The sequence below is a fragment of the Heterocephalus glaber genome, unplaced genomic scaffold, assembly GCF_053883595.1.
Source record: "Heterocephalus glaber isolate CG9 unplaced genomic scaffold, H.glaber_assembly_v1.0 deba00001509, whole genome shotgun sequence".
Taxonomy (NCBI): Eukaryota; Metazoa; Chordata; class Mammalia; order Rodentia; family Bathyergidae; genus Heterocephalus; species Heterocephalus glaber.
This window is the reverse complement of record NW_028258325.1, coordinates 19464249-19488225: the sequence shown is the minus strand read 5'-3', so window position 1 is coordinate 19488225 and position 23977 is coordinate 19464249. Positions and strand designations below refer to the sequence as shown.

Below are 23977 nucleotides of genomic sequence, written 5' to 3'. Positions count from 1 at the left end.
CACTTTCCAGTCACTAGGACAAAATACCTGACACCTACAACTTAAAGATGTTTATTTTGGCTCATGGTTTTGGTGGGTTCAGTCCATGGTAAGTTGTCTCCAAGGTAGAAATGGAATGGTAGAGGAAAGCTGCTCAATCCACAGCAGCCAGGAAGCAGAGAAGGGAGAAGCTGGGAATAAGAATACACCCTTCCAGATCACATCCCCAGTGAACCTCCTCCTCAATCCAGGCCCCAGTTCTGAAAACAAGACTCTTGGGGCACTCTAGATTTAAACTGTAACATTGACTAATCCAGGCCATCAAAAGGCTGTTATTCTAAGTTATGAAATAGGTAAAGCACACAAAATATGCAAATTAGTAAACAGAAATGTGCTAATTGATGTTAGGACATCTGTTTTAGCATAATTAAATTAATTGGGCACACACAATAAAACTTGACTCAATCTGGCACAAGTAGGGAGGCTGGGGGTGCGATTCAATGGTACAGCACCTGCCTAGTCTCAGTCAGGCCATGGGTTCCATCCCTAACACTGAAAAAAACCAAAACAACAACTGGGACACATAGTAACTAGAATGTTATGTATTAGCTTATGTACATTAAAAAAGCAGCAGTAGGGAGGACTTCAGGATAGGCTGGATCCAGCATCATCATAAGGCTGGCCGCTCATGTGGCCACTGAAGACTATGATTGGAGCTATACACTTGCTTAATCAGTGGGAGAATGAGACAAAACCAGGAGACAAAAAATTTGAACTTCATTGTAGTTAGATTCACCCCATCACAAGCCCATCAATCACTGGTAAATGGACAGACTTTTGCTGACGATTTAGGCTGATAAAAAATTCTCCCCAAGGGCTAGAGCATGTAGGTCACCTCCTCACTCCTCTCAGCATAGGCTAATGATGAAGAGGGCTGGTATGATGTTGCTGAAGCAATCACAATGTTCAATATAACAATCACAAATACTAAAGGGGATAGCTTCAAGTATGAGCCCATTTTACAAGATGGGAAATGTCCTATCTTGGCAGAATAAGGCTAAATTATATGGATTTGCTATTTTTGTCTTTCTCCCACAACCACTTCAATTGCTGTTCTGGGAAAGAAATTCAGAGACCGGGCTCTGGGGATATGGCTCAGTGGTAGAGCACTTGCTTAGAGTGCATGAGGCCCTGGGCCTAGTCCACCACACAGTATAGATAGAGTTGGGTACAGTGGCACAACCCTGAAATCTCAGCTACTCAGGAAACTGAGGCAACAGGATTGTAAATTCCAGGCCGGCCTAGACAAATTAGCAAAACCTAGTCTCAAAAGAAAATTTATAAAATGAGCTGGGGGTGTAGGTCAGTGTTAGAGCATTTGCCTAGCATGTGCAAAGCCCTGGGTTCAGTTCCCACTAAGTAAGTGAATGAATGAATAAATGAATGAATGAATGAATTCAGAGACTAACTCATGTTTGAAGAAGTTCTAATAAGAGATACAGAACCAGTATTCATGTGTTTAGGAAACATATGTATTAATGTTTTAAACATACCAACAGCCTATTATTGTAATGACATGTTAATTATTGATATGAAGCAAATATGTATTTATCGTAAGAAAATTAGAAAAGATTGGTATATATGATGTTTACAACGTATTTATTAAAAAGTGTGGGTTACAAAACAGTATTTCCAATTCCATTTTTGAGGGGGAAATTTTCACAAAACTGTACACCTATTTATGCAGGAACCATCTCTGGAGGAATAGGGAAGTCATATTAATAGTTATCTCTGGGTTGTAGGATTAGAGATATTTTTAATTTCCTTTGATTTACCGGGGTCCCATATTAACTAGGAGGTTAACAGGCAGTAACCTAGGTTCCTTCTGTCACTGTTAAGCAAGTAGAAGATCTCGGCTGACTTCCTTTTGTTTTAGCTCATTGCAGGACTCCCCTTGCAGAAGAGGAAATTGGCCCATTCCCTTGGGCTTCCTTTCTTAGGGTTCATCTACTGTTCTTTCTCTGCAGCATATCAAGCAACTCAAATTTTGGAGAATCCTGGGACTGTCCAGCTAATGATAAAAATCACTTCTCAGAGCCCTGAGATCTTCCAGCTCACTTTTGGTGCTATTTTCCTCAATTGTGCTGAGTTAACATTTATCCTAAAATGCCTGAAATCAAACAGTAGAGATCTCATCTTCACTAGATTGCAATGATCTTCTTAGCTGACCCTCAAGTAATTTAACCCACATCCTAATGTTCCAATTAAAACCACAATCAAATAAGTGAAATTGGATTTTCCTTTGCATTTTGGGAAACTTTCCTTACCTAGGCACTTCTGTTAGCTTCTTAGGTAACACATTAAAGCTTTTGAGGCACAAAGGGGTCTATTAAATGGCCTTCCCATTTAATAGGGTTCTATTCATGACCACCCACTCCTGGAAAAACCTGTTAGCACAGCCTCCTGCTTCCTGTTAACTGAGGTCACGTGGTACAGGTGGCGCTCTGGTATCACTATGGCATCAGCAGTTTTGGGAGCCCCAGTGAGTAGAATCAATGATGGCCATAGGCTGCAGCCAGCAACAAGCTTCTAATCTGTACAGGGCTGAACAAGTTCATGACACCCTTCTAATACAGTACTGGGGAGGGTTTAAGTACCTAGAAAGAAATATAAATAAAAATATACATATACTTTTATCTCACCAGCCAGAGAGGTCTCCCTTGAAAACAAGGACAAGGACATTGCGGAGGTGGCAGCAAACTAGGGCTCTTGTTAAACTGTGGTTTTATATTTCAAAATTAGAATTAGTCAAACTTCTTCCAGATGGCAAGTATTTTATAGATTGCTTTGACGGGGCTAGATATCAATGCAAAGGTTTTTCTTTCTCTCAATTTCTCTTTTTTTTTTTTTCTTTTTTCTTTTACTGGGCATTGAACCCAGGGACTTTACGCTAGAATACATTCCTGGCCCTTCTTTTTTTTTGGTACCAGGGATCGAACTTGGGTCCTTCCGCTTGCAAGGCAGGCAGCGGAACCACTAAGCTAAATCCCCCCAACCTCTCTTCTTGAAATTTTTTTTTAAAATTGTGAGACAAGGTCTTTCTTGCTAAGTCAACACATTGCCCAGGCTGGGCTTGAACCTGGATCCTCCTGCCTCAGCCTCCCAGAGTGCTGGGATTATAGGTGTGCGCCACCATGCCCAGCTCAAAAGTTTCTCTTACAGTTACTACACAAGCTGAATTTTCTAAGTTTGAAGACTTGCAGGTAAGGCTCCCAGTCTTCTACGGGCACAACTCCACACTCAGAGGCTCCATGTAGGGCAGGCCTCTCCCAATACCGTGTAAATCCGTTTTCCTTTCTTCAGTCTTTAGAAGGAGCAGACAAGAGCAAGTGTACTCTATATCTCAGGCATACCTATCATCTGCTTCTAGAAAACTCAGACTTTTATGGAGCGCCTACAAGGCACAAGATATAAGAATGGATAAAATGGTACTGACACTGAGAATCTTAAATCTTTCAGAGGAACAAAATCTGTAAATATAATCACAAAATACTATGTGAACTTCAGTGCCTCAGATGTGCCGAGGAACATGGTGTAGTATCTGGACTCACGGAATGCTTCTCAGAAAGGAACAGGACCTGGGCCATGGCCTGAAGACCCCATAAGATTTCAAAATGTCAAGAGGGAGGGACATATTCCAAAGAGGAGGTGCAGATGAAAAGAATGGGGCACGACCAAAATCCCAGCACTCTGGGAGGCTGAGGTAGGCAGATCACAAGTTTGAACCCAGCCTGGGCAACTCAGCAAGGCTGTCTAAAAATAAAAAAGGGCTGGGAATATACCTCAGGGTGAAGGCCCTGGATTTAATCCCTAGCACCACAAAGTGGGGGTGGTGGATACAGTAAGTCCCTGACTTACGAACCTTCGAGCTGTGAACTTTCACAGGTGTAATGTCTAAGACTCAGTTTGTCAGCCTACAAACAAGTCCGACTTACAAATAATTCTCCCAGAACAGAATTCATTCGTATGTTGGGGACTTACTGTACTGGAGATACAAGTAAGTATGGGACGAATGAAGAAAAACAATCCTGAAATATGATCACTGGGCCCTACAAAATACTCTGTATCTCAGTAGATTTTCTGATATAAGCAAGGAGGGGCCAGGTATGGTGATGTACACCTGTAACCCCAGCAATTCACATGTAGGACACAATCACCAAACTATTTCTAATTTTCCAGGAAGGTAATACGGTTTTAAGGTACACCACTTCTGACTATTTCCTCAATTCTAAGATGTGCTTTTTCTGCATTCCGGTATTCCTAGAATCAGAAAATGTAAAAATTTTGCACAATTAGTGAAATAGTATTTCTTCTGCCTCCCTGGACAGCTATGATGAAATCAATGGTACATTCTCTCTCTCTTTTTACTGTGCCCGGGAGGAACAGGAACTGCTGCCCTGCTGGAACCTACAGCTAACTGTGATTGGAAACTCAGCACCAGTAATGAATTAAAAGAAGTGGAGTTTAAAATAAAAGAACAAGATTTGCAGGGGTGGGGTGGGATAAACAGCTACTGTGAAGAGTAGGAGGCACTGGAGAGGCAAATACCTGTGGGTTTTGAGTGACTCCTGCCCCCTGCGGGGCCCCTGGACTGTCAGTCTGCCTGGCTCTCTGGCTGTCTTGACTTGGGCACCTTTACCTACATTTCTGGCCATTTGACTCCCTCCTGCCTGTTTGTGATAGATAAATGGGTGTGTGGGCTTACAGAAAAGCGGCTTAGTCACCTAGTGCAGTGACAGAGTGACCCAAGTGAGGCTACAGTGTATGTATAACTGTGTAGATGTGTGTCTCTTCATATACTAAACAAGTTTCTGGGTGGCCACCCCTTGTCTCCTTTGCGTTCATTGCAGATGGGTAAGGGGGCTGGTTACCATGGTCTTTGCTGTTTCTGGCTTCATCCCTGCATTGTCTGTTGACTCTTCCTGATAAATTCTTATGTTAATTTCATTACCTGACATCTTTCCAGGTCTGATTTCTCTCTTTACCTTAGTCTTTTTTTTGGTACCGGGGATTGAAGTCAGGACCTTGCACTTGTAAGGCAGTACCTTTGTCTTTCTAATCACTGGAGTCTAACTACAGAGGCAAAGCTGCTTTTAGTAAGATTTCCTATTCATTTTTTAATAAAGTTTAACGAGGCCCTTATTTTATTCTTTCCCTGCCTACTGACCCCCTTTCCCTACAAAAGGATCTTCCTGCCTCAGCCTCCCAAGTAGCTGGGACTATAGATGCCCATGTCCAGATTCAATGGTGTATTTTACAATTGATGTTATTTTAAAATCAAAGAATGTACAGATGAAAATAACCACTGGAGCAGGGTGTGCTGGTACATGCCTATAATCTCAGCACTGTGGGAGGCTGAAACAGAAGGATCGAAAGTATGGGCTCAGAATAGGAAACTTGGTAATGCAAGAACCTGTCTCGAAACTGATGAATGAACGAATGAATGAATAGGGATGTAGCTCAGTGCCAAGGCCCTAGATTCAATTCCTAGTCCTGTGCAAAGAAAAAAAAACCAAAACAGTGGCTACGAAGACTCAATTCTTCAGTAGTCATGGTCCATCAGGTATCTGAGTTTTAAAGAATTCAACAGATTTTGCTATGATATGGTGAACACTGTAAGTTGGGCAATGTCTCTCTCCAGGCTTGAATCAGACATGATTGGCACTCGATTGGGTCCGGGGTGGTTTGGCCAACAGACTCCAGGCTTGGATCAGAGAGGAGAACTCATGGTGATCTTATGAAGTTGCCTTCCCCCCAAGCACCTCCAGGCCCGCCTCTCCAGTCATCACAGCAACCCATGGGACACAGGGCATACGATGGAGCTGGGGTGCGGCCCCATGGCAGAGCCTTTGTCTAACATGTGCACGGTCCTAGGTCCATCCCAACCACCAAAACAAGGAAACAAAAACAGTGGTAAAAGAACCATTTTCTGAGGTTTAAGTCTCAGAGTTTATTTTGCCTTTGATGTCACCACTGCCCTGCTGATCTGGGCCATCCTTGAGTACTGTGTCATTTTCTGATTTTTATTACAAGCCTCAGAGCTTAATTCATCTTTTGATGTTGCCTAAAATATAAGATTCCCCTTATTATCTGGCCCACGTGTTCCGGATCACATTATCAAACAGCTCAGCTCACCTGAAATTTAAACACCAGATGGGGTGCAGCACTCACAAAGCTCCAGTTTGCCCCAAGCAGAAAGATGCCTCCAAACTGGCTCTACAGCAGTTGTTTGGGAATAAGAGAAAGTCATTATGCAATTTTAAGTCATTCAAAACTGTTCAGTCCTAAGGAGACAATGTCAGCTACCTGGCAGAGAAATGGGGAGGTAAAGGCCTTGTCCTGGAATTCAAACCACTCCCTTCAGTGCTGTGCTCCCCAGCCAGAAGGCCTGGGCTGCAGTCTTCCCTGCCAACAGGACTCACCAGGACACAGCAGAGCTGAGAGCCAGGCAGTGTGTCTCATTTAGATCAATCCCAAACAGACCTGAGTGTGGCTATGACACTCCCTCATCACAACAGTGAAGAAACAGGGCTTCTAGACAAGGAATAACTTGGCCAAGGCCACACAGCCAGGACTTGTTCGGCAGGACAGAAAGAGTTCAGTCACTATCCTGCCTTGTGTCACCAACTCATTTACACAGACAAAATTACATCATGGATTGGAAGACAGCGCAGCAACGGAGCAAGTCCTAACTTGCTATGTCTCATCCATCCGACATTTAAGGATTCTATACAAGCAAGAGGGCAATGGCAATAAGTACTGCAAAAATAAATATTTAATAATAATATAATTATAATTTATATATCTTTAGAGTGCCTTTGTAAAAATTCTTTCCATTGCCTTTAGATTCAATCTAAGAATTGCAGATTGTAGTCTTCCCAAGAAGGGTTTAAACCATTGCTTAGTATTTAACAAAATGTCTTCATGTCTAAATTAACATATTTTTGTGTTCAATGGGAACAAACTTCATAGGTTGCCATTTTCATTTTCTTCTGACATTGCAAACAAAAGCACTATCTATGCCCATTTTTGAGACAAAAGAGGCCAAGATAGTAAGACTGGGAAAGATTTATGGAGAAAGATAAAGAGCCTGCAGAAAGAACTGGTAAACCAGCCAATGAAGAAAACTCCCAGTCTTCAGAGAGGCAGAGGAGGGGACTATAAACCACCAAATGCCACCTGCCTGTTTTTGAGCCTAGGAAGGGGCACTGCCTCTGAAAGCGACTGAATTTAAGTCCAGGGTGGCACTTGCAGAAAATGCCATCCAAGATTGGACTATAAATCTTCCTTATTCTCAAGTCACTGGACATTTAACTGCAGAGATATTGATGGGCTCTTTCCCTCTTCTTCTTTTTTCGTGTAACAGATGTATGATTCATGGATTGTCCTTTAGTGGTCTCCATTTTCATCTTATTACTTTTTCTTTGCTTCTGGTTTCTGACAGCTCTGAAAAATAAGGTGCTAAATTATTTTATAGAATGAGCATGGTGAATTATGTAATTATGCTGAAGTTTAATTAACTAGCTAGCCAAATAAGAAAATAGAAGGGAAAGAATTTATAGTACTGTAAACATAAATCTTCAGTATCCTAACCATAAAAACAAGGAAATAGAAGCCTAAGCAAAATGTTTGAGAAAAGACATTTCTATAAAAGAAGGTTGATTGAGAACAAAGTATTTGGGATAAACACACCACAGAGGCAAACAGCCACACACATGCGTTTTGGGCTTTGGTTTTTGGGGGGAAGGGGTGCTGGACCTACTCTGCTCAATTAGGCACATCAATCTCCAGTGCCCAAATCACATCTTGTTTAAGACAGAAATAATACAGGTGAGAGTTGGCAGAGGTTGTAAAATGAAACAATACAACAGAAAAACCTGACCACACTTAAAAGGACCCAGTTTATAAGCCCTGCAGCTAATTTCCCCTTTCCCCTGCAGATCTAAGGGTCCTGACAGGTGCCACACAGGATGTCCATCTTTTCTGGTCCCTATTTTCTTGAAGCCTAGCTTCAAAATGAACAGGCTGAAAGCCTTTGCCCTCTAAAATCACTACACCCACACCAAACAAAACAGATCCCTTTTCGAGTGTTCTCTGAACTAAGTTACAGGTGCGCCTACGATGGGAAGGACACTGCTCTGCTCAGTCACGGGCTCCAAGCAGGCAGAGTGACACTCTGTATCACTGACTGTGACGTGAAGGGCAGTCTGGCATGGACAGAGCCAGCTCACATGGGCACCTCCCTGGCTCCCCAGGGTCACCTCTCATAAGCAAAAAGCTTGCCCTTGCTGTTCTTCCCAGGACAGAGCTGGGAGCAGAGCCTCCTCAACAGCATGTGACCCTTTCCTGGGTCAGACATAGGCCTCACTTCCGGTTCACTCGGCACAGTGTTAGGCCTTGGGAACACAGAAATGACTTCATGGAGGTAGGATGCTGAGCACAAATGCCCTCCACCAGCTTTTTTTTTGGTAAAGAAAGTAAGGCTCTATAGTACTATGATCATCCAGGGAGAAAGTAGCCAGGCCAGCTTGACTCAAGAACCTAGGCTTTTCATCACTCCAATACTATGTACTCCACTGTTAGCTCTTTGGGTATGCAAAATGCAACCATATAGCAGTCATTCAATAAATACTGGTTATTACTAGTAGCTTCACATAATCATCATGCCGAACTTTATTTGCCAACTTCATACTTTTCTCTACTGAGATTTTGCATTGTGGCCTGGGATACCCTGTAAAATAAAACTGTTATCTTTACACTATGTTGTGCTTATGTAGACCTCTTTCTTTCCCGGCCTTTTTTAAAAGTAGGATAATTTCCTGGTAAGTAATGACTTAGCAAATTTAATGAAGTAAAGTATAATCTCTAATAGGAAAGTCAATGAAGCCATGTATCCTTGTATATGAAATTTAAATTTCATTTCGGTTCATCCACTCATAAACAGGACTAAAAGTGAATCAAATTGCACGTGGGGATACCGTCAACAAAAACAGAAGGAAAAATATTTAAAGATATTCATTTGTAATGTGAATAACCAAAACTTTCCAGAGAGAAAGTCTTTGAACTCTGATGAATTGATTGAGTATAAATCATTAACTGTTTTATTTTGCCTTACAATTAAATTGAGCTAGTGTTTGTCCTCTAAAGGGTAGGATTTATGTAACTGGCAAAATGAGCTTTCACCACAAGAGGGAGCCAGCATCATTCCAGTCTGCACCTAAAGGAAAATTACAACGAAGGGAAAAACAAAAATATAAGACAGCTTAAAAAGCATGAGATTGAAAGATCTTTCATCTATGTATGCTAAAAGGCTATTAAAATATTTTTTACTAGTATAAAGAAAAAATAATTTAGCCGTATTAATTTCATTATAAAAAAATTTTTGTTATTGTTTTTGTTTTTGGTACCAGGGACTGAACTTGGGACCTTGCACTTTCGAGGCAGGTGGTGGCACCACTGAGCTAAATTCCTGGCATAAAAATGTTTTTCAGAATACTAACTGTTAACAAGAATTTAGGAGTCTCTGGAAAGGAGAAAGTAATACTATTTACATTACCAAATATACCACATCTTAAGAGATTTTTCTATTGGAATTAAAACTGATAAACTCTGAGCCAGATGTGGTGACCCATGCCTGTAACGCCAGCACTTGTGAGGCTGTGGCAGAACAGATCTCAAGTTCAGGACCATCATGCCCTATATAGTAGGACCCTATCTCAAAAAGCAAGCAAACAAAATCTGATAAAACCTAACACTGAAAGATTCTAGATGATTTCCTCTAAAGAAAACAATATGGCACTACCAAATAGACCAGCTATTTCATAAGCCATGAAGAGGCTACAATATACAGTACTACCAAATGCAACTTCAGCTTCCATGTAATCACAAATTCACAGAACTAAAGAAAGGCTGAGCATGTTACTGACTCCTATTTCCTCCTCAAAATGACACTGTAAATGACAAAACAATCCTAGACCAGTAAGTCTATGAGGTTGTACTCTTTATTTTTGAAGATTTATAAGGAAAAATATTTATAAGACTTTTCATTTAATTTTTACAATTCCACTTCTACCTTAAATTACTTAGTGTAAATAATTAATTTATGAAAGTGACAGTTTAACAGTAGGCAGAATTCAAGTGGCTGGACTTTAATGAAAAAAAAATTTCCACTGGCCAAATAAACAAATAAAAAAGAATTATAATTATAAAAAGTTTCTAGACTGTAATATTAACCTGTTTTTTTTTTAAATCACAAATCATATGATGGCTCGATATTTTTACCCTAATCTCAATTTCCTTATAACATGAAATCTGCCTGTCTGGTAATTTGCAGATAATCCCTTTCTCATCTATGTGAATGATAAATAATAGCGAAAATGACAATTCATTTAGTGCTGTGTACTTTTGTACACTGATCCATACAAGGGATACAGGGAAAGGTTTTTTTTTTTAATAGCAAATAAAAGAATTCAACTCACTTGTTGGCTTCCTTTGAGGTGCTGATGTTAGGGCAGGAACTGCGTTTGTGACCCAATTCACCACAGATAAAGCAGCCATCTTTGGGACCCTCACAAGAATGACCTGCAACAGCACAGTGATTGCAAATGCTACAGTGGATCCAGGCTGTAAAATAAAAATTAAGCTTTAGAAGATCATTTAATACCATTTTTCATTCTATTAACTTTTGAGGTAGGATGCATGCATTTTTACTTCAAACATGGTGGCTGGCTTATATAGCTAGTTTTAATTTTGCTACAGAGACCAAAGTGAAGAATCTGGAATCCCAAGTAAAGCAACTAACTTCATTCAGTTACAAGGCAATAAATTCAGCCCTTCCCCAAGAAATCACGAGCTGACCACCACTGGCACAATAGAGGATGGCTGGGTGGCACAGCGTCCTATTAAAATAGTCAAGCCAGAAGTCACACTGAAATTGGTTAGCAGTATTTCTCCTTATGCAAGACAGAATGTACATGCTGGTGAGTGTGAAAATTAGAAAGCAAACAAGTTAATGCAAGGCTATATATTAATTATTTTTCCTTTATAAATGCAAATAAGTAAAAATCCTATTTAGATGAAGGAAAAACTTCAAACATGTTTTCGGAGGATCTTAAGCAACCCTCAATACTTACAAGGCTTTACACACTTTTTGCATAGAAAGCAGTGCTTCCATTTCCTGCCATCCTACAAAAATAATTTTAAATTATGTTTAATTTGTTATTAAAAATCAAGTTCTACAATTAAAAATTAAAATGTCTTATTAAAATCTATGTAAATTATTCATTCTTATCTCTCCCTTTCCTGAGCGTCACAATTAAATACTTTGATTTTAATTTATGCCTTTCTCCACTCAACTCAAATGCCTCCTTGATGGGCCTCAATTGCCGTACTGTAAAATGAGGAGAATTATCTAAATGATCTTGAAAATCCACTCCAGTTCAAGGAACACAATGCGCACAAAGGACTTAAATGAAAATTTCAAGGGAATTAATGATTCTGAATTTTATGTGTCTATTCTACACAATCCTTCATGAATTCGTGTTTGAGAGCTTTATGTAATTTAGGAAGAGAGATTATAGTTACTATTGGAGTGCTTTAAAAACTGAAATAAAACATCTAGAAGAGCACAAAGAACACAGGTTCTAGTACTGAAAATTGTGAAGACACACTGACAAAGTCACCAGGTGAACAAGCAGACACCACTGGCCCTAGAGAGTCTCCTTCCCATCAGCGTCCTCCTTCCCCCCATGTGACAACTACTCTGGTTTTTGTGACACTCTTTCCCTGCTTATTTATCTTTCCCATCTATGTATACATCTCCAAATAATAAAGTTTTGTTTTCCTCAATTTTACATATTATACATTCGGGCACACTACAGATTATTCCCAAACAAAATGAAAACATATAATCAGAAGTGTTACTAGAGTTAAAAACAAGTATAAACAGTAATAAAACTATATAATCGGGGCCGGGGATTTAGCTCAGTGGTTTTGCTGCCTGCTGCGGTGCACAAGCCAAGGACCCGAGTTTGATCCCTGGTACCAAAAAAGAAAAAAAAAAAAATCAAAACTATATAATCATGAAAAGTGTACTTTTTAATATTTACATAGGGCCAGGGATTTAGCTCAGCAGTTCCGCCGCCTGCCTCGCAAGCGCAAGGACCCAAGTTTGATCCCCGATGCCAAAAAAGAAAAAAAAAAAAAATTTACATAAACATGGCCTTTTCTTTGGAGAATAAATTGTGCCTAAAAGCCAAACTCAACATGTGCTCTCTGATTGGATTTCTTTAAAATAGACAAAGCAACTTAAGGGTCATCCTACCTTCCTCAAAAATGAATAGGAGTTTTATTTGTAAATGCCCAAGCTTGGAAGCAAACAAGATATCTTCCAGTAGGCGAATGGCTAAACAAACTGTGATCCATCCAGACAATGAATATCTTAACAAGAATGAGCTATGAAGCCAAAAAAAACTTTAAACGCCTAACTGAAAGAAGCTAACCCGAAACAGACTCATACACTTTGGGTATTCCAATCACATGACTTTCTGCAAAAGGCAAAGCTACACAGACAAGAAAAAGTTCAGTGTTTGCTAGAGGGTAGAGAGGCAGGAAGGATGAACAGGCAGAGCAGAGTTGTAGGGAACACAAAAAATGCTATGGCACTATAGTGGGTACAAGTCCTTGTACAGAATGTGCAACACCAAGCGAGAACCTGAATGGAAACCAAGGACTCTGAGTGTTGGCAATGTGTCCATGGAGGTCACCGACTGTAATGACTGCGGAGTCCAGCACAGTGTTCACACAAGGGAGCCTAGGCAGGGGGAGGCAGGGAATCCACACCTTCCCTCAAGTTTGCTGCGAACCTAAAACTGTTTTTTCAAGTAAAGTTTATTAGGAAAAAAGTAATAGCTAGATAAATAAAAAGATTTGACCCATAGAGTCCTTCCTCATCTGTGAAAAAGCAGGAAATAACTGGACCTGCTTCACAAGGCTACTGTGAGGATTAAGTGAGTTAATCTACGTACAACTCTTAGGAAAGGGCCTGGCACACAAAAACCAAATGGTACATGTTATTAATTTTTGCTTCATTAGAACAGTGATGGTATCTAATAGTTCAATGCCTTATTTAAAACACCATAATTTTGCCCTCAATAGGGATATAAATTTAGCACTCATTTAGTGCCTTATTTGAAACACTCCTAATTTTAGCAGTCATACAGCACCACATGAAAATGAATTCAAGGAATTGTTGATGATGATGAAGGAAGCAAGTACTTTAACAAGCCTGCTGTACTCTATAATTAGAAATAAAGTACTATTATATTAAATTATAATTAGTGATGGTAATACATATTAACACAAACTGTAGTAAGTAGTAAGAATGTTTTAAAAAGTAATAAGACTAGTAAACTAAAATATAACTAATATATTTTAAAATGAACTAGACAGGAAAGCTCTACCTTGGATGTGCAAGAATTACAGTGTTCACAGTGTTGATTTTCAAGAGAAACATACCGTTGACACGGAGGGCAAAATCTAAAGAGGAAAGATAACAAAACAGAGCAGATAAGTTAACGAGACATTTGTTCCAGAAGCCAGATATAATCAGAATTCAACTCAATATGAAATTATGGACCAAATTAAAAAATAATAGAACTAAATGATTCATACTGAAAGCACTTTACAGCTAGGTATATGTAACTGTATATTGGGTGACTTGTGAATTTCTAAGTCCTACTGTGATCTTACCTGTACCCTTCTTCAGTAGGAAGGGTTATTTTGTTGGGTGGAATGTTCGTAAATATACGTACAGGAGACTGTTTTCGACCGGTCTTTCCATGTTTATAAAGTGCATGATTATCATAATCTACCTAGAAAGGTAAAAAAAAGTAAAAGGAAAATTTACTCAAATAAGCCATTCACTAAGTGTCTTTAACCAATAAATAAACATAATGGTTAATTTTGAGAAACTTGAGAGCCGCCTAGGACATCTTTAGTGCACAAATCTGGGTGTGTGTGTGGGGGGGGGTAACCTTCGGGACTCTATCTGTTCCCCGGCCCCTTCCTCTCTGGTTCTTCCTAGCTCACTTGCCTCCTGGCTGCCCTGAGGTGATGAGCAGCTTTCCTCTGCCTGCCCTTCCAAGATGTTTCTGCCTTAGAGCCAGCAGACCATGAACTGAAACTTCTGGAACCGTGAGCCAAAATAAACCTCTCCTCTCTTTTAAGTTGTTCATGTCAGGGATTCTGTCCCAGCAATGAAAAGTGACTAATACATTAAAGAAGCTGATGCCAAGATACAGGTTAAATCAAGGTATTTAATAATAAACTCTTAAAAGCAAGAATTTATTAACAGCCTTAGAGAGGCCTCTATGGCAGTGAAATTTCATTATAAGGTACAAGTTGTTATGATAAATATGGGTAATCTGCTATTAAGGGAAGGACTCTAGCCTTTCCTCCCATACAACAGACTTTATAAGATACTCTATTACATAGTTATTGCGTACCTGTAATCCTAGCTACTCAGGAGGCTAAGATCACCAGTGTGAGGCCAGCGTAAGCAACTTAATGAGAGTCTCTCAAAATATAAAATAAAAAAGGGGTAGAGTACCCCCAGGTTCAATCCCCAGTACCACCAAAAAAAAAAAGAAAAGAAGAAAAAGAATATAGGCGTTATCTGCCTTAAAAATATGCCCCTGCCAGTGTGTGTCAGCTTTGTTGAGATATTCTTGTGTGTGTGACGTGTGCTGGGTGCCAGCCTTCAGCTCACCCGACCTAAGTGCAGCCTCAGACTGGCTGTCCACTATCTGTCCTCTCTCATTCAGATGGAGCACAGGGTTGGGGCCAGACTTGTGGTGCTGCCACTCACTGGTTATGTGACCTTAGGCAAGTTTACATGTTTTGCACCTGTAAGAAGAGGCTGCTGGCTCCTACCTTAAGCTCCTGTGAGGCTACATGGGATGATGTATGTAAGTCACTGACTGAATCCAGGGCCCAGGGTATGGTAGGAAGATGGAAATGAGGGGAACACGCCCCTGCAGCTGCTCTCCCACAATGACTATTCCAACCTTCAAGATCCCTACTTTGCAGTTTCAGCAGAGTATCTTGAAAGTACACTGGAGCTAACAGCGTGATCTCTATTAGCATCTTGGCTCTCCTCCTCCTCCCCGGTTATCCACACACATTCTTAGTTTGGCTCTGGCTCTGCTTGGAACCCTCCTGGTCACTAACTCCATCCTTAGATCAGTAACTCTCCAAGTGGGCTGGCAACACCAGCCTCACCTGAGATCTGTCAGAAATGCAAATTCGCCTTCTGCCACCACTGAGGGCCTCATTAATCAGAAACTCCTGGGAGTGGGGCCCGGCAGTGGCAGTATGTTAACAAGGCCTCCTGGAACTCCTGGAACACTCAAGTTTGAGAACCACTGCTTTAGATCATCCACAAAAATACCAGGAGCTTTGTGTGGGCTTAATACAGGTAGATCTCAACTTTCCAATAAAGTGGAATGACATACTTCGATGCTGAGCAAGGATACACCTAGGAGCTTACAACACAACTGGCCTGCAAGCTGGCTAATAAGCGAAATCACAAAAATGTAAGAACCTGGTGACAAGGGAGAGAGGCCTTTTAATGGTGGATTCCTCGGTCTCTCCAAGGCCCCACTGGGTTTAATGCAAATGCGCACCAGATCTACAAAAGACCATGCTGAGGAAGGCTGAGTCATAAGCTTCAGCTGTGGAGACCTAGGCACTGGTTGAGAAGGGCCGGGGACAGTGGGCGGAGACACAGGGGTTTCAGGCTTCGCAGTGAGCGCACAGCCTGGCTGTCAGGCAGCCTCTATGCACGTGCACTGTCCCAACCAGGAGGGCTCCTGCGAGACCACATTTGTGCCCGGTGTTCCGTCACATTCTAAGAGACACTGATAAAACCAGCTGATTTCTACTGAAAATAATGGGAATGAATAGGATTTCCAGTTGAACAAATTGGGAATGTTTATTCAGAAAAGAGAGGACTGAGAGGAACTGACAGCTATTTTATAACTGAATGGGTATCATATGGAATAGAAATTAGATGTATCCTTTATTGCCTCAAAGAACAAGACTAGGACCAATGGTTAGAAGTTAATGGGGAGCATATTTTACCTCAATATGAGAAAATTTTCTAACGATTAGAGCTATTAAATAAATTGAGTTGCCTTGTAAGGCTGTAGGACTCTGCTCACTGAAAGCATTCAAGTGAAGCTAGATGACGGCCTGTCATGAATTTAGTGGAGAGGATTATTACACTGGGAAGTTAGCCCAGGTTACCTGTTTCTTTCCAACTTTCAAAATTCTATGAATACCTATGAGAGACTAATAGACAAAAATAGATTTTACTTCAAAATCACCTTAAAATAGTATCTTAAGTAGCTTTCTTTTAAAATGATTTAAATTCTTAATTTTTTTGCTAATGTGTTCCTTTGTGTACTCAAATAACATGGACCCTTATTAAATTCAACAAAGATTTTGAATACAAATTTATGAGTATCGTAAGGAAAAAAATTCTTCCCATGAGATTCTTATAAAGATTTTCATATGCCAGAAAATAATATTGTAGGAAGATTTCTAATACATGGAATATGCTATGCTATATAATAGATAGCAGATGGGAGAGGGGAGGAGAACAATTTCTTTATGGTTACCCAAGGAGCCCAAGAATGTTATATGTCAGGAAGATGGCTGATTGCTTGATTTTGCATAACCTAATTGAGATTATTATTATTTTTAAATGCGGGTTTGTTGTGCTAATTAACTATAAACATATGGTATGTAAAATGCATGCTGCTAGAGTAAATTAATGTACCTCTAACATACATCCATATTTCATAGCTTCATCCACACAAATAAACCTCCTGTGGAAGTGCTGTAAAGCAAACACAATTTTGCAAATTGCGTATCACCAGTGGTAGAGCTGATACACCATTTTCCCATCATTATCCCTGACATTTCACTCACAATGATGATGAGAGGCATTTTCAGATAGAAGATTTCTCCCATGGAACTGATTAATGTGATGAAGTACTGTATAGAAATGAGGGAAAGCACAAAATCTCTGCAATTCCTAACTTTTAATTTGATCTATACGCAAATGTTTTCTGTAGCATGAGACTGAAACCAGTTATTGGGAGAACCAAGACATCCAAGTCAGCAAATTTGTTTTGTACCTACTATGTTCCAGACATCATGCCAGGGTGCAAAGATTAAACAAGACTGAGCACAAGCACCCCACAGCTCCTACTGTGTTCTGTTGGATTTCAGTATACACAAAGGGCCCAAGTGCTCCACCAACCATCTAATCCCACATAACCTAGGTAACCTTTTATTTAAAATTCCCAGTTACTTCTTATTTAGACTCTTATCTTCCTCAAAACCCTCTAGATTAAGTTTCCAGAATTTTGGTTGCCATCTTTAATGTACTGTACAATGTTTTCCCATAAATTCCTGTCCAAATATTTTCTTTTCTGACCATGGAACTAACCTTGAAATTTCAAGTTCCCTATACAGGCTGATTTTTAAACAGGATAGCTCACACGAAAGCAAAGACCTCTACTTTTAACATTCTAGACAAGCGGCCCATGTTAAGCAAGAGAGGCCAGTGTGTTTAAGGGAGAGGTGAGAACATGGCATTCAGATGTGGTAACTACAGGACACTGCTCATGTTCCTCTGCCATTTGCCCCTGGGAGTCTCAGCGAATTCACTAAAGTCACCACCAATTTCTCTGGCATAGCACTAAGAGGGAAATTCGTCTGCCACCACCATCCCCTTCTGGCTTAGTCTTTTTATTTTTATAGGTAGGGAAATAGAATCTGGGAAGACCAAGTAACCTCCCCAGGATTAAACAGCTGCTAAAAGGCAGTGATAGGACTCAAACAACTTCTGACTCTAAATCAGAATTTTTTCTCATTGTCACATCTTTCCATTCTAATCTGGCCTTCATAAAATTCGTGGTTTCTTAGGCCTCTGATAACTATTTATTCTGTACTTATCAAGCGGTTTATCACCGAAGAGTCTACATAATTTATATTTTATGAATATAAAATATTCTGCAGCATTTCTGCCTCCTTTTTACTTGAAAAGTATTTTCAAAAAAGAGATTCCATGACTTTGGGTTTTTGTTTTTTCAATGCATTGTGGATGAGGGGCTTGATGTCGGGGAAAAAAGCCTAATCAAGGACTATGAAAAAAGACCTGTGAAGGAGGAGAGGAGACTTTCAAATTTTTCATTTGATGAAGGCTACCATCAAAGAAAACTGTAGAAAATGAAGTTAAAGTAACCAAAGAAGGTAAGGGAAGAAAGCAAGGTTCAGAAAGGAATAATAATAACAACAGGTCCAAAGACATTTTCAAAAAATAAAAAAGACAAAAATTATCAAGGGGAGGGACAGCAAATATGGTTAGTAAGCATTCAGGAGCTGTGGTGAGATTGGTGAGTAGTTAGTGGGCAGAACTGTTCGCACCTTTAAGAGGAGTCATGAAAACGACGCTTGTTTTATTTCACATATTTTATTCCCATTTGTCTTTTCAAAGGCTGCCTTTCACTGTCAGGTACCTGCAATCTAACCAGGACGCTTTTCACTGATACACCGAATTGGGTAATTACTTCCCACGGGCTGGGGCTTGCAGCTATCGCTCAGAACCGTTCCTCCCGCATCTCCACAGCCTGCCCCAACGCGTGACTGCAGGAGGCTGCCAGGCGTTAGCCTCTTCCCTGGACTGCAGGATGGATTTGCCTTCTCTGCCCCTCACCCTTTCACATCCTGGTACACAGGAAAAATGCTTCCCTAGACATGGACGCAGCAGTCTTCTGAGGGACCCTGTGTTATCTAATTTCAAGGTCTCAGATGTTATACCAAGAAGGGGCCCCAGGAAGTTTTGTCCTCACTTTGAGACTCTGAATTTGGGACAATGCCCTTTGCTGTATACTTGGATAGATTAAGTGCACCATCTCGTAAGACAGATGTTATTGTTAGACTCATACTCACTTAACATGTGAGAGGCGCTTTATAGAGGTTAAATAAGGAATGGAACAGGACTAAAACGCAAATTCTTTCCACTCCAGAGGTCATGCTCTTTTCCATTTAATTATGCACTTGACACACACAGAGCACTTACTATGTGCCATGCACTGCACTAGTCACCACCAAAGGCAGCAGGTGCTGCGGAAACTGAAGCCTTTCACTCAGTTAATGTCTTTACAGGAGGTCAGCTATCGCTGCATCACTGACATCAATTCTAGAAGCATCCCTCAGACAAGAATCCAGAAAAATGGGATGCCCTAAAAGGAGGGTAAACAGCTCTGGGAGGCTCTACACTGACGATTATGCCTGGAGCAGAGCTCAAGTCGGAGTGAAGATGGCTTCTGCTATATGCCTTTAGGACGAAGCCCGTTAGTATGGCTTGAAAGCCATAAAAATGACCATTAAATTTGAGAAGGTAATCTGTTTTGGAAATCTATTTTAAGGAAGTTATGTAAACTGAGAAAATTATATGCAAAAGAGGTGTTTATGGCAGTGTTATTCACAGTACCTAAAAGGTAGAAGTGAACTATAGTCCAAAAAGAAGGGAATAATAAAATAGCCCTGTAGTGACATAATCTAAAATTATTGAAAGCATAGGATTCTATGGGTACCTTTACAAAGCCAGGTATAGTGGTGCACACCTATAAGCTCAGTACTCTGGAGGCTAAGGCAGGAGACCCTAAGTTCGAGGCCACCCTGGGCTTCATGGGGAGTTCCAGGCCAGCATGGACTATAGAGCAAGACCATGTCTCAATCAATCAATCAATCAGTAAATGTACACTTATAAAAATCCTAGAGAAGAAAGAATTCAAAATTGTGTACTATGATTATAAATACATAGAAAGTGCTTTTAAAACTGAACAGAAATGACTTTGAGAGGTTCTGTACTGTGGGGACATCAAAATAAAGCAGCAGTGAAGAGTTAAAAAATAAATAAAACTGAACAGAAGTGAATACTGTACTTAAAAATTATAATACTTGCGGGCTGGGGATGTAGCTCAGTGGCACTGCACCTGACTTGCAAGCGCTAGGTTGTGAGTTCGATCCCCAGTACCAAAAAGCAAAACAACAACAAAAATTATAGTACTCGCTCTTTAGGGTAGAATCCCCTCATTTTTGGCAACACTATTTCTTTCAAGACTTTGAAACAATTTTCATCACGCAATATACCTTTATAAGATTAGAACAATTAGGACCAAGCTGGGTTAGGTGGAGGGTGCCAAATTTGAGCCCTGACTGGGCAACTTAGCGAGACCCTGTCCCAAAATTTTAAAAGATTTTTAAAAGGCTGGGGATGTACCTCAATGTGAAGGCCCTAGGTTCAATTGCCAGAAATATTAAAAAAAAAAAAAAGAAAAAAAAAGCAGTGGATTAGAACCAAAGTGATGGTTTGGACCAACTAGCGAAGCCATGTACAGTCCTAGTTGGGGGTGGCTGAAAGGCCATAGTCAGGGTAGTTGACTATACAGAACAGAAAAATGGCCCTACAGGAAGAGGAAGCGGTGCTCACCTGGTCACCACACAGAGATGTAGACTAGGAAACGTGTACCTGAGGGGCAGGGGCGCTGGCGTGGACCCCGGCCTCTGTTCTCACTGAAGGCGTGGACACTGACTCCGGCCAGGTCAGCACTCGCACTCACAGCGCTATCCAAGCCTCCTCTGGCGCCCCACAACCCAGGCACACCCCTCCTTAGGATCCCTGGCACCTGCTGAGTGGCGCAGTAAGGACACACGCCAGTCCACCAACCAGAGACGGCAATGGCTTCCCTTAACCCCGAGCAGGGAAGAACAGTACTCAGCTGAGGGTCCTGGCACTGCAGAGTCCCCTGCTACAAGAGCAGGTCAGCCAGTGCAAAGCCTAGCTGTGCTTCAGAACCACCGGGGAAGCTTAGGAAAATGTTTTTTCTTCAGGTTTTATCCTCTGACTTTGATTTAGTAGGTTTGTTCTGGTGCTCCAAAATCTACCTTTTTAAGGAGCTCTGTGAGGGATAACAGACATTTAGTGACCACAGGCCCAAGCTATGTGTGGTGTAAGTTTAGCATTTAACACAGCTCAAAGTATCTTAATTCACTAAAGTCAATATGTTAGCCACATACTTTAAGCAGAACAGCCGTTTGCAAAACACACCAGCAAACAGAATAGTTACTATACCTGGTAATCCAGCATGCAGAAGCTTGGAAAAAAGTGACAAATTCTGGCCTCAAAAAAATAGGGGAAAATCCAGAAAATGGGCATTTCTTGGTGACTGTCATCTAATGGATCACAAGAGAAAACAAAAAGGGAAAGAAAGTAAGAAATCGCTATTAAAGAAAAAATAAAAGATAGCTTTAATTGAAAAACTTCTGGTATTGGTAGAAATTTCAGTCATCCAATACATCTATCTCTCATACAAGAGAATGTGTATTATAGTGCCATTCCAATTTTTCTTTTGAGACAGGGTCTCATTATGTAGTTCAGGACCCTGGCCTTGAACTCTCAGAGATTCTCCTGCCTCAGCCTCCCAAGTGCTGGGATTACCCACACCCAGCAGAAATGCTCTTTTATACCTAAAACAAAACATTGCATTTATCTACTTTGATTACTGGTCTTAAGAAGAGCAAGCAAGTGAAAGACTTAATGAGTCATGTTTTAATTTAGATTTCGTTTGCATTCTGTTCCCAAATCACACTACTTATACAGCAAAATTAATAGAGAAGCTTGATCATGCGACTCCTGACATTCTCTTATAATTTATCAGCTCACAAGCTAAAAACTGTATCTAAAAAATGGGCATAGTGACTAATTAGATAATTACATAAACACTCTAACATCCTAAGCCACTTTAAACTGCGAATTATCCCCAGCCATGACCCCACTCCTGGGCTGAAGATGTCACTTCTAACACTACTGGGCTATGGAAGTCTGAAGCTCCACAGCGTGCAGGGCTCTGGGCCCACAGTTGGGTGCCCTCCGAGTTCTGGGCAAGACTTCGGGAACAGGGGATAGAGGGCCCACAGGGCAGGCATGTGTGTGCTTGGTTCACTCATCTATTCCTACCAGTAGTACCCAGCGCATGAAGCCACTCAGCAAACATTCACAGAACAAATGACAACAGTTTGCCACTGTTCTTTATTATACCCCATTGTTAAAAACATCAAGCCTTTTGAATTTTCTTTTGGTACCAGGGCTCGAACTTGGAACCTTGTGCTTTCAAGGCAGGTGCCAGAACCACTGAGCTAAATCCCCGGCCCATCAAGCCTTTTAAAAACACACAATCATGGGCCAGGGATTTAGCTCAGTGGTTCCACCACCCACCTTGAAAGTGCAAAGTCCCCGAGTTCGATTCCTGGTACCAAAAACAAAAAAAACACAGGATCAGGATAACACAAAGTGTACCACAATAATGAAGTTTGCCCCCTCATCAAGTAAGCTTGTTTTTGTTTGTTCTTTCTAAGACAAGAAATATTCTATCAGTCTATCTATTGATTCACTGACCTTGGCGAAAGTGATAGGAGGCAGATACATAGATATGTGTTTGTTTTGTCCTAAATAAAAAGTCGCACACCTTGGACTTGACCTTCTTTCCACACAGTGATTAACTTCTTGAATGTAACAGCCAGGGGTTCAACCAAGCCACCGAAAGGAGGGTCTGTCACCATAATGACTCCTTCACCTTTATCCTCCTGTAGAAATGCTCGGCATACTTCAAGGGCAGGCTGGAACAAACACAAATTCATTGCTAATTAGCACAGAGAGGCACCTGCCCGGGTTGGAGAACCACCAGATTTTCGGAGCTGGGAACCTCTCCTCCTCCTCCTCCAGCCAGCAGGGTCCCTCACTGACACCCAAGGCTCTGAGTCGGATTTTATCTTCAGGTTTCTTGATAAGCAGGTTTTTAAATTGCAAATTCAAATAGCATCACTATCAGACGACTACACATTTCAAATGGTTAAATTAAAAAACTAAATTTAGTAACCTAAAAGAGAGAAACTCATTACCCATGAAAACTATCTAAAACATTCAATTCAACAAACAGGAGCAGGGACAGCGCTAAGCTCTAGGGTAACAAAGAACAAGACACAGTTTTTCCCTATCTGGCTTGTCCACCACCATGAGTTCAATTTAACAGCCAGAAATTACCTGTTAATTTGTTCTGGGGTATCAGGTAAGTGACAGATACATTTGAACACGCACAGTAAGGAAATAAATGACAATTCACAAATGACCAAGTGTATACAATCCATGAAATTGTGCTAGCAACACATTTTTTCCAACAGGCTAAAATAAATGTTGTTAGTTAACATTGCAAAGTTAACATTAACTAGGACACTTAAGAGTTTTTTTGCTTCAGGCGAAGGTAATGGGAGATATACTACCATCCTATCTCCAGTCTACCGACTTAGTAGTTTTCAAATATCATCTACAAAAGTAACACACTATATAAAAGGCACAAGACTTTAACATTTACTGCATTTTACTTTAATAAACCTATATGTACTTTATAATAAAACAGATGTTATTCTCCACTAAATCACTTTAGAAGACGAAACTGATGAGAGGGAAAACTATGACCTCGAAGTCCCTTTTCCCAGGAGAGAGCTGGTCCCCATGGTAGAGGATGCTGCCAGAAGGGAACCAGCTTTCAGGGGCTGCCTGGCACTCCCTGTCCCTGCTCACGTGAACAAGGACTTAAGGCACAGGTGAGGACTTTGAAACCCTTCAAATTCCTTAAAGTTAAAAGTAGAAAAAGAAAGTAGGTAAACAATGCCTAAATTCCTAACCTAGTTTAGAAAACATTAAAGATGTTTCCAGGTAAGAAGCAGTAGTGTGACGGCTGTCGTGAGCTGCCAAGCTCCTGGAGTGGCCACCCATGGGAAATAGCACTTTTCTTATGCCACCTAT

At 40.7% G+C, this 23977-nt stretch overlaps 1 protein-coding gene across 1 annotated transcript in view; it reads right to left on the bottom strand.

Annotated features, from left to right (window-relative positions):
• Positions 1–1619: 1619 nt before the first annotated feature.
• The window catches only part of Zcchc4 (zinc finger CCHC-type containing 4), a 51937-nt gene continuing 29579 nt past the window's right edge, over positions 1620–23977 (bottom strand). Inside the window, 8 exon segments of the mRNA XM_004847194.3 lie at positions 1620–7435; positions 7437–7485; positions 10518–10662; positions 11172–11223; positions 13500–13575; positions 13789–13910; positions 21248–21348; positions 22641–22791. Coding sequence (XP_004847251.2) covers positions 7415–7435; positions 7437–7485; positions 10518–10662; positions 11172–11223; positions 13500–13575; positions 13789–13910; positions 21248–21348; positions 22641–22791 — 717 coding nt within the window. The 3' untranslated portion in view covers positions 1620–7414.